The sequence below is a fragment of the Mugil cephalus genome, chromosome 19 (assembly GCF_022458985.1).
Source record: "Mugil cephalus isolate CIBA_MC_2020 chromosome 19, CIBA_Mcephalus_1.1, whole genome shotgun sequence".
Classification (NCBI taxonomy): Eukaryota; Metazoa; Chordata; class Actinopteri; order Mugiliformes; family Mugilidae; genus Mugil; species Mugil cephalus.
In genome coordinates, this window is record NC_061788.1 from 10594425 (window position 1) to 10605279 (window position 10855).

Here is a 10855-nt window from a genome sequence, read left to right on the forward strand (position 1 = left end):
CAGTTTTTTTATTTCTTTATATATAAAAAAAGGGTTTTGTTTTTGAAGGATCTCACAAAAGAATCACAAACGCACTCAACAACGGCACCGGTAAATTTAACCCAGTTCAGACGGTGGTTCACTGTACATGACACCGCATCAATTTCGAAGTGTTTGAATGGCAGAAGAAGGGACGTCCTAGCCAAGTAATGTACATAATTACAACGCTAAACTGTTTGTCTGGAGGCAGGAGTAGAAATCATTCTTTAGTCGTGAAAAGGCTGGAGCGAGGCATATTTACAAACTGTATTCATATGAAAATATTCCAAAAATGGCCACAAAATAAGTGCATTTCAGTATTTGAAAACATGACAGTGAAGCTCTGATTTCGTGTTTTTTTGTTTTTAGAAATACAGGTGATTTAATATCTTGCCACAGCCATTTGCACAAAAGGCAAATAACTAAAAATGTCTTTTTTTTTTTGACACAAGGTAAATTTGAGCATAATGTTCACACTAACAAAATCTATCAAATAAGTTATAAAAACCTGTCTCCTCATTCCACCTAATGTTCACCAGACGACTTTCATCCGCTCCCTCTGTCCCTTTACAACAAACCTGTGCCAACTCTGACTGAAGACAGCACTGCAGAATACAGATGCCCTCGCGTTGGGCTTTCTCATGACGTAATCACACTTTTAATCAGCTAAGGCCAACGGCGCCAGATCCAGAAGTCTCTTGTCCCCCGTCCTGATGGACAACGTCATTAGTAAAGTCAGTGGAGCTTCTCCAGCTTCGCCTGCAGCGACTTGAAGTTGCCGATGGTTTGCTGAAGGGCCGAGTTAGGGCTGAGAGACTGCAGCTCCACCAGGTATCCGCAGATGTTGTCGAGGCACACGTTCGTAAAGCGGCGTCTGTGAAAGATTAAAAACAAACCTTGGTTACGGTTTTTCGATTTATTTGCCCATTTGTCAACAATGACTTCTTTGAGAGAAAAAACATAGATGCTTCACACTAGCTTCAGCCCTTGATGAATAGCTCTCACATGGAACAATATACACTTATCAGGCATAACATTATGACCACCCTCTTAATATTGTGTAGGTCTCCCATGTGCCTCTAAAACAGTTGTGACTCATCAGAGAACGGACATGGGCTTTCTGAGGGTGTCCTGTGCTGTCTGCCAACAGGATGTTGTTAATGGGGGGCCTTTGGGTCCCATGGGTTGAGGGGAGGGGCCTCTGTGGATCAGACTCATTTCAGTGTATCAGAAATCTGGTGAATTTGGAGGCCAGGTCAACACCTTGTGCTGTTTTTCTGTCTTTTTGAGTTATTATTTATTTTGTGTGTGTGTGTGTGTGTGTGGCTGAATCCTGATGCTGCCTTCAATAAGTGTCATGGTCTGGTCCAGGTGGGTGGTACATCATACCAACATGAATGCCAGGTCCAAAAGTTGCCCAGCAGAGCATTAAGTTTTCACAATTTTATCAATGTTATTTTCTTCTCCTGGCAGTGGTTTTAATGTTGTGGCTGATCGGTGGGGTTCTTGCATTGCTCATTAACACTTTAGTACGGCACACACTGTCTGTTGAATGTAGTATAAAGGTGTTGCAAGGATTTTAGACTCATAACACCACAGTGGCCACTACAGGCCAGCAGAGGAATGACAGTGCTTACCTGTCATAGGTGGGCACTCTGCTGGGGTCGTCCACGTATCCACAGAGAAGCACGTGAATGCACTCCACCAGATGCAGAGGTTTCCTCAGCCGCTGCCAGCAGGGATCCTACACAAAGCACCAAGGCAGGTGATGAGAATCAGCGAGCAAAATTGAGTCCTAAATTAGAACAAATCCTAAAATTGAGGCTCGTACCCGGGTTTTGAAGAGTTGGTCGTAGACCTCCAGGAGACGGGGCAGCTGCACGCCAATCTCCTGCATGGTGGAAGTCACAAAGCCCACGTCCCAGTTCAGCCGGCACACCTCCTGCTCCAGAAACTTCACCAGGAACTCTACAATCACCAGAGACACGGCAGCACTTACTAACAATGCACAATCAGCAACATGTTAGCTGCTGACTGATTACGCGCACACATGCGAACACGGAGGATGTATATGAAATGAATCGAACGCCGCAGGCGAGTCTGAACACGTCTGAGGACAATTAAAAAATTAGCTAAAGCACCTGCAGCACACATCACCTGCACTCCAGAGACGTGTTGACATAAATGATGAAGTCTAATTATATTACTTTTCTCAAACGTGCAAACGGCAATCTGGAAAACTCATTCATGACTGAATATAATTACGTCCTACCCAGTGGGAAATATCTTGGAGTTCCAGCGTAAATCTTTCCCAGGGACACCAGTTTGAGATTGAGAGACCTCATCCTGTCGACGGGACTCATGGCCACGGAGTCTCCCAGTTCTGAAAGGAGTAACACAGGCTCAGTGACATTGTGACTCATTGATGCCTGGGGAAACTCACCCCGTTCACTCACCTTTCTCCAAGATCTCCTGCCACAACGAGTGCACCAGGATTGGATCGGAGTGTCCTGCGCAGTGAATGATGGCCAGCTTGCACTCTGACAACTTGAAGTGGTCAGCAAACTCTCCGTAGAGCTGCACACGAACAATAAAATATTAAATCTTAATCCATCGCCACTCAATCAGCTTTGACGCCTTAAACGTTTACGCGTTACCTTTGTGATATCCATGAGCTCAGAGTCCAGCTGAGAGATGACGTTTTTCACCGAGGGATGATGGGAGTACTGTCTGATCAGCGTTTCCTGAATCTGGACTTGGATACGCACGAGCTAGAAGACGGCGAACGGAAAGGACAATGTGAAATTTCTGAATTTCGTGGGATAGATTTCTCTCAGTGCTCGCCACAGTGCAAGTACCTCCATCTTTTCCTCCAGCTCGTGGAGGAACTCTCCGTCGGAGGCCTGAGCCGAGATGCAGGATGAGCTCTTAGCGGACAGGATGGCTCGGGCGATGTACTCCAAACGCTGCTTCAGAGAGATCTCGGTGCTGTGCGATTGGGGAACAAACAGTCAAGTCACAATGTTTTCTCTTTAAAATGGTAAAGAAAAAGCCAGTTTAAGGTTTATGTCATAAATGCAATATATAATCCTGTCGATAAATTAATTTTTTGGTCTTGTTTTTTTAGATGTGCATCAGAAAGGGTGGAGGCTGGAAGTGAACCTGTACTTCTTTGACGACTGTACTCCATGTAAAATGTTTGAGTTACTTTCTCAATGCGTGTCCTAACCTGTGCATGTCGGCGAGGCGGGCCAGTACGTGAGCTGCTTTGCCAAAGTTACGATTCTTCTCGTAGTAGCGCCACAAGAGGTCCATGTTGTGGACCTTGCTCTGGTCCTGCTTGATCATGTGCATCAGATGTTCTTCCAAGTATGGAGAATTCACCTGGGTAACACAGAACATGTTAAAGTAACACCATTTATTTGCAAAACCAAGAGTCCATAGAAATCTATTTTTATTTTCCCCCCTAGAAAAGCACAATACCTCCAGCAGCTTGTCTGTCAGGTCGGCCTGAATCAGCCAGTTGTACAGAGCAATGTGAAACAGCTCATCCTGAGACCTCTGGGCCAGACCAAGCATCTGCTCAAACTGCAGGAGGACACCAGATTTTCATCAGAAATGCAGATCACGTACACTGCGGCGGACAGAGATAAGCGTCGACTGTCCCTTTCACACTCACGTGGGCTGTGGCTTCTTCGTTGCTGAGCATGTTGGGGTCGGAGGTCATGACGGGAGGCCCGGGCTGCTTGGGGACGCTGGGGGACTGAGGAGCGGCTTTGCTCTGGTTCACCAGCTCCTGCATGGTGTCCGTGATGCACTTATAACACGAAAGCCTGGAACGGGAAAAGGGAGGGATGGGAAAATGGCGGCGACTGCAACAGTCAAACATCTTCCAGGCGATTACTGTATTTTCTGGAGTTTCTTACCTTTCCTGGAAGGCCTGCTGCCCCACTCTGTCCTCCTCGGGCTCTCCGTTCTTGTAGAAGTGGGGCCCGAGCCTCTGCGGATCCTTCTTGTCTGCTGCTGTGAGGCACAACTCAAGGATGCCCTCGTAGAAACGCACTAAAGGGGTAAACAGCATTAGTAAAAAAGAAAAAGAAAAAAGAGAGTGGAAGAGTTTTACATGTCCCTACCTTGTCTGTACTGGGAGCAGACGAGTGGGAGGTCCGTGTGCTGACTGATCTGTTGGTAGAGCCGTAAAGACTCTCTCAGGGTTCTCTCTTTATCAACCTTATTCTGGACCTGCTTAGAGCTCTGCAGCAACTCATTAGCCTGAGTGGGGAAGAAAAGCAAATTCGGTGGTGAGACACATAAATCAATGAGGGCAGATCAATAACCTCTTAGTACGAGATCTTGTTGCTCCAAAAATTATTTTGAAGATTACGTGAAACCGAGACAGATTCATCAATAAAATTAAAACGTGACGCCGCCCCCCCCAAAACGATGATAAATGTCATTATGCAGTTCTTAACACTCCTATTTGTGAAGTGGATGTTTTAAGGAGGACTTGAAAACTAGAAGAGTGAAGGCACCTTGGAGCAAACACTGTCGTCGCTGCTGTACAAGAGGGGACAGAGGTCTCGCATGTGATTGCTGATAGCATCCACGGAGGCGTTATCTTTGATGTACACATTAATGAGTCCTGTGATGAGCGCTCCGGATAGCTCCTTGCCTCGTATCACAACATCCTTAAAACTCGCTCCCTTCATCTGTTCCTGAAAATCCTGTAAATTATAATAAAAAAGGGGGAAGAATTTTCAATCAGATCTCGCAGAAGCGCAGGGAATTCGGATCGTTCGCCGGGTTTTTGGCAGAAAACTGCACTGCAGAAAAACACGAGCATCTGTTTGCGAGGTGGAAAAAGTGTCTGTGCACTCATGTACCTTTGGCAGCTCAGACATAATGAGGCTGAACTGATGATCACAGAGAAGCTTCCAGAGGGCCAGAGTTTGATAAGAGCGATGCACCAACTGCTGGATGCCCTGCAGGGACACTTTCTCATAGACTTGAGCCTTGGCTGGACACAAAGATGGAAACATAAAGGTACACTCATTAGAGCAATAAATAATAATAATAAGGATAACACTAATAGATTAGATTCAGCTTTATGATATATGTTCAAAATTTGTCATGTCAAAAGAGAAAAGATGAACTTAAACATTTATACTGATTTTAATTTTTAAAAAATCTCAGAAAATCTGTACTCATTACTCACTGTGATATTTCCTCTGGAGTTCTTGCTGAACCTGCTGAGAGCTGGCTCCATCAGGACGCATAAATCCCAGCAGCCTTTGCTGCAGGTTGGCAGGAGAGGTAAAGCTAACAGGGAGCAGAACAGATGTTAGATAAAGCAGATCTTTGGGTAGAAGTTTTCTGTACTAAACAGACTAAAAAAATACCAAACTCTGACTAATCTATTTAGACGTCAAAACACCAAATAATTCAAAAAAGAATAAGCAAGTAGAGAAGAATATCTTACCTCGCAGCACCAAGAGACGACGGACTGAACTGAGAGTTTTTATCAAGAAACTCCTTCAAACCGAAGAGCTCAAGGAGGACAGACTCCAGATCAAATGATCCGACGCTGCTTTCCAACTGTAGGGACACAAAAAAAAAAAATAAATAAGTGTTAGTTTTTATTATTAGCATCAATTTAAAAGCTGCTGTGAAGAAATGTAATTAAGCTACTTACAATGCCCACAGTCTGATTTCCTATGCTCATGGTTTTCTCTACAGCGAGGCTCCCATCCCAAATATTTCTGTTATAAGTGCAACAAGAGAGGAGGACAAGGATGTTCAGGAGCTTAGGAGCACCATCAATGAACGTCAGCATCCGAAGCGCTGACCCAGAAACATTTGACAAATGGTGACGGGATTTGCTTACCCAAGAATGCGAGCAAAGTAAACACAGATGCCGTTGTGTTTTCCAGAGAAGATCACCTCTGGGCCGGCGGACATGGGTGTGATGGGGGCAGATCCAGAATGCATCGGTGCAAAGGGTGTGGCTAGCGCTGGGGGTATGATGCCTTATAGGGGCATTACAAAAAAAAAATAAAAAATTTAAGATCACATTCTCAAATGTGAGACGATGCAGGATGTTTGTTTGATTCTGTTTGTTTATGGTTTTAGTGTAAGTGGCTTTATACTGTGTCACAGAAGTAGTTTGGTTTTAATATCACAAACCAGACAAGAACAAGATACAACAAGATACTGGCTCATTTACCTGGTGCCGGAGAGCTCATCACAGGTCCAACTGTACTGGGGGACGACATGGCTGCAGGAAATCTCATCTGTGCTTCTCCTCCATATCTGATTACAACAGAAAAGGAAGAGTTGATTTAGTTTGTGGACTGTGCGAATAAGGGAAACATGTACCTGTATACAGATGCTGTTATCTGACCTGAAGAAGGCTCTGGTGGCCCACTGCGAAACCTCTCGGTCGGCAGACGAAGAGGAACACGCCAGGATCAGAGCTGTAGCACAAGCCTGCTCCTCCTGTAGAGACCACAGCAATAATGCAACGCCCAAATTAATCCTGGAGGTACTGTAGGCCTTGCAGCCTAATACTCTGCATGTGTGTTGTGCACAAGTTTAAGGCAACACGCTGTATTAACGGAAATACAGCGAATGTCAAGATTTTGTACCCTGTGCAGCTTGAAGAACCGTTCAATCTCCTCGCTTTCTCCTCCGGCACAGCTCACTAGAAGGTGACGGAGCTGGTCGACTGGTCGCAGTTTTTGGAAGATGTGACTCCCCTGTTGGAGAAAGTCTACACTTTAGGAAAAAACGCCGTCACACAAGATTAAGATTGATGAGTCATGACTGCAGTCTTTACCTTTGCGGAGAGAAGGACAAACTTCTGCGGAGGAATATTGTGCTGCTGGACGACCACGGGGGAATCTGTGATGGGGATCTGTTCCTTATTAAGAGGAGTAAAGATCTTGGCTGGCCTCTCTTCATTAATGGCACAAAGAGCCCAAGAGTGTCCGTCCACGTTGGACATCATCTGCAACATGATAAACAAAAAGAAAGAGTGTGCTGCGGGGTTTTTCTTCTCACATGCAGTTCAAAAGTACACATATTTTAATTTTTAATCCATTCATTCTGTGCTTCCTATATGCAAACCTGTGTCTCCATTAAGGGTTTCTTGAAGGGAAAGGAGTCGTGGTTGATGCACCACAGAATATCACTATCTTCCGTCTCAGAAGCAGTCATTAGAAGAACACCTGAAAGATACAAAATTGTTTTACAGGCAGTTTATAAACATGTCAGAGAGCAGAACCCTGAAAACTAAATGCATCTGACTGATGTTACCTTTGCTGTGTAGTGCTTTATGGACCTTGGCGGGTTTTTGCAGTGTAGAAGAGGCAGAAAAGCCGGGCGGCAGACGGACGTGGACCAGAGCTAGCAGGCTGGGTCGAACCGCAACGTACTTTTGGTGCATGGGAGCAAAAGGTGTGGTGCTGAAGTAGAGACGCACACCTGCAGAAAGAAAACATCAGTATAAGCAACAATAATGAATAAAGAGATGTGATATTACCCATCATGTACACGACTATTTCTTTATGTCGTCATCACAGGTTTTTACCCGCATGAGTGACAGCAAGCAGGTGGCAGTCCGAAGACTCTGATCTGTCAATCACAGAGATCTGGACGATGGGTTTGAAGACAGAACGGTCTATTGTCCTACAAACAGGAAGAAAAGAAACTTACTTCCCTGTGAGAATTAATATCACATTTAAAAGAAACACATTTGAGATTTGATGAACTCAGACGAACCTTGCAATGTTTCCAGCAGCTGCAACTATGGAATTCTGTGACATCGTCGCCACACGACTCATACCCTGTCCATCAGCACCCAGGTCATACACCTGAAATATACACAGATTATTTCAGCTCCCCGATGATCACTGCAAACGTTCTGTGGTAACCAGAAATGATATGAGGCCATACCTGCAGAACACCTTTCTCAGAGCGTGTGAAGAGCGTGTTGCGAGAGTTATCAATCGCAATCTGTACAATGGGATCTGTGGTGCAAGAGGACAACAACATGTTCATGTAAAGTTTAATCTCATCAAGGACATGTTTTACTCCACGTGAAAGGTTTTCCATCTCCTTACCGTCTTCAGAGAAGGAGAACTGGAGCACAGAGGGGACGAGGAAGGACAGAGAGCTTTTGGAGTGGTTGATTTTTCTGCAGCGTTGGCTCAGCCAGCCTGCCTCTGCCTGGTAAGCTATCTCGTAAAGGCAGCCATCCTTTCCTGCCATGAATATCCGTCCCAGGTCAGTGGAGGTGATGGACAGGATGTAGGTGTTGTCAGTGGGGATGGAGAACAAGGGGTCTGGAAGCAGCTGCATCCCACCAGACATGCTGTCATTCAGACCTACAACAAGAGAGACACAAAGATGATGCATTTAAAATCAATACAAGAACATGTGGGTATATTTAGTACTATGGCAAACTAAACATAGTAAGTCTGTGATATAAGATACTTTGATTATTTCCACCTTTGCATTCATTTAAGTGTAATGATACAGATTCTGAACTATGTGCACAACATTTGCAATAAAACAGTGTATTTCTCAAATTTGTCTGCATAGCTGATGAATAGCAGCTACTTGCTCATACATATTTGATGATGTTACTTGGAATTTATTTTACCAATGTTTTCAACCTTCCAAGTTTGTTTGCATGCAGCTCCAAAGCAGCTGGAGGTTTTTTAATATTCTACCTACACCATTACAGCGTATGAACCAAGGTAAGAAGTCACAACAACAACTATAATATCATGATACTTAAACTGAGAAAAGACTCACCAGCTTGGCTTTTGGGGAAACTGAGCCCAAGGATCACTACGTCCACAGACGTGGCCAATACCAAAAGGTAGTGAATGTGTGGCTGCAAAATCCCTGAAAAGACAAAAACACAACTTATAAGCGTTACTTAAACAAATCACCTACATTGACTGAGGGCTTAGACATACCTTGTTTTGGTTTTACTAGGCCCACTGCCAGGATAGTTTCAATCAGGCCATCAAAATAGGCCACGTCTCCTCTGCAAGAGAAAAAAACAGCGGCCTTGACTTTAGGTTCATGGGGACAGGTAACAATGTAAAGTTCAATATTAATAACACATTAAATGCACTGTGTGTGCAAATCAGTTTCCATAAAATCTAAAAAGTACGCACCCATCTTCGTAATTCCACATGAAGATGTCATTATCAATTGTAAGCCAGGCACGAGAGATCTCAGGAAAAACTCCCATCATGCAGTTAAACTGCATATCTGTGAAACGGTTAATGGTTAAGCAGAAATTTCTCAATTAAAGAGTGCAGTATATCTCAATGAAACCTTTGGAGCCATATGAGAGAAATTAATTTTTTTTTTCCTGAATGACCAAAAGGATACGGCTGAACTGCTCCACCAGCTCAGGTGGAAGAGGGACTCTGCGGACCGCGCTGACCTCAGGGAGGGTTGGCACGCTTAGTAAACCAGGTCCCTGGAGGGGGTAGTCCATGTCTGAGACTCCAGAGAGGGACGGCATATCTAGCAACAGAATCAAGAAAAAGAGTCTTATAGTATCAAAGTTTGTGTATCCTAATAAAATTGAATTCCCTTGTATTCTAACACATCCCTTACACTTGTTAAGAGTGTGAAATGGTACAGAGGTACAGAGGTATATCCAAGGTATAAGTTCGGAAAAACTTATTCTGATTTAAATCAGAAATCAGCCTCACCTATCACAGTTACGAACTCTTGTTTCATCCTATGGGTGGTGATAGGTGAGCATATATTTCATTTCTAACACAGTTGTACATTTGGCACCTCTAACTAAGCTTCAAGTCAACCGCTCTTTCTTCATAATCGGTAATACCAATCACCATTTCTAAGATCTTTGTACAAAAACATGTCCAGATTTAACTAAAATCACACTCTGACGCTTTGCTTTCATCATCCAGCCTCCTACTCTTTTGCTACCGCTGCAGTTTTACATGTCACCCTATTGTAAACAGACTAAGCTTTGGTAGCCAATGCTGGGTCCTTCCGAGGCCAGGACTCACTGTGTGCAGGGACACCGAGCAGCTCTGACAGGTCAGGGAAGCACCGGTCCTCTTGGAGGTGTCTGTCAATCAGCCGGGCAGAGTTCTCCAGCGCCTCGGCGAGTGCAGCGGCGGGGCTGCTGGGTCCAGCGGTGGACGGCATGGCTGGTCAACCACCGCCGACTTTTCTGCACAAGAAACATTTCAACACAATTTAAACAACAACAGCGTCAGCGGTGATCGGTTACATGCCCGCAGCGAATGACGTTTAAATATATACCAGCAAACTCACATCTTTAACGTGTTGGGGGGTCAGTGCGAGCCAATGTTAGCAAGTTGGTACAACGCCGGTTAGCATTGAAGCCGTATTATTTAGCATGCAAGCTAACTGCTAGCCAAGTGCGAAATAAAGTATTCTAAAGTGAATTTGTTACCTCGACCAAGTGAAAAGATTCCGCGTGGCGCTGAGCTAGTTGGCGAACAACTTGTGTTCACCAGTTCGGTTGCAAAATTTAAAATAATACACCCAACACACACATCCAACTAACTGCCCGCCAACCTCATGCACAGAGAGATTCCTATTTCCGGTATAGCGTCACGATCTACTTCTTCTCTTCTAATTTTCCGCAGACTGAGCAAGTGAACCATTGTACTGCCACCTACCGGTCAGTGTAATTATGTGTATAAAATAGGCCATAAACACAGGCACATGCAGTATGTTTCTTAAAGAATATTCAAATTAAAAAAAAAAAAAAAGCAATGCCATTAAATAAAATTAAACATAGACTGAAACTTGC

General features: G+C 44.3%; 1 protein-coding gene across 2 annotated transcripts; it reads right to left on the reverse strand.

Annotated features, from left to right (window-relative positions):
* nup155 (nucleoporin 155) lies at positions 1-10648 on the reverse strand. Of its 2 annotated transcripts, none has more exons than XM_047570380.1 (34): positions 10493-10648; positions 10080-10246; positions 9427-9564; positions 9207-9303; positions 9003-9073; positions 8836-8928; positions 8139-8402; positions 7972-8045; positions 7798-7889; positions 7607-7704; positions 7333-7500; positions 7144-7244; positions 6854-7024; positions 6663-6773; positions 6419-6513; positions 6242-6327; positions 5903-6044; positions 5711-5777; positions 5498-5613; positions 5234-5337; positions 4902-5035; positions 4551-4742; positions 4152-4290; positions 3945-4080; positions 3698-3851; positions 3502-3606; positions 3248-3402; positions 2877-3006; positions 2676-2789; positions 2475-2595; positions 2291-2401; positions 1850-1986; positions 1656-1762; positions 1-892 (listed from the first exon to the last, which is right to left on the reverse strand). In XM_047570380.1, exons 2-34 carry the CDS (start codon positions 10219-10221, stop codon positions 754-756), a joined length of 4104 nt encoding a protein of 1367 aa, XP_047426336.1. In that variant the 5' UTR covers positions 10222-10246; positions 10493-10648; the 3' UTR covers positions 1-753. The 2 variants fall into 2 exon arrangements, with proteins under 2 accessions (XP_047426336.1, XP_047426337.1); XM_047570381.1 differs by having other exon boundaries at positions 10351-10646.
* Between the last annotated feature and the right edge of the window lie 207 nt (positions 10649-10855).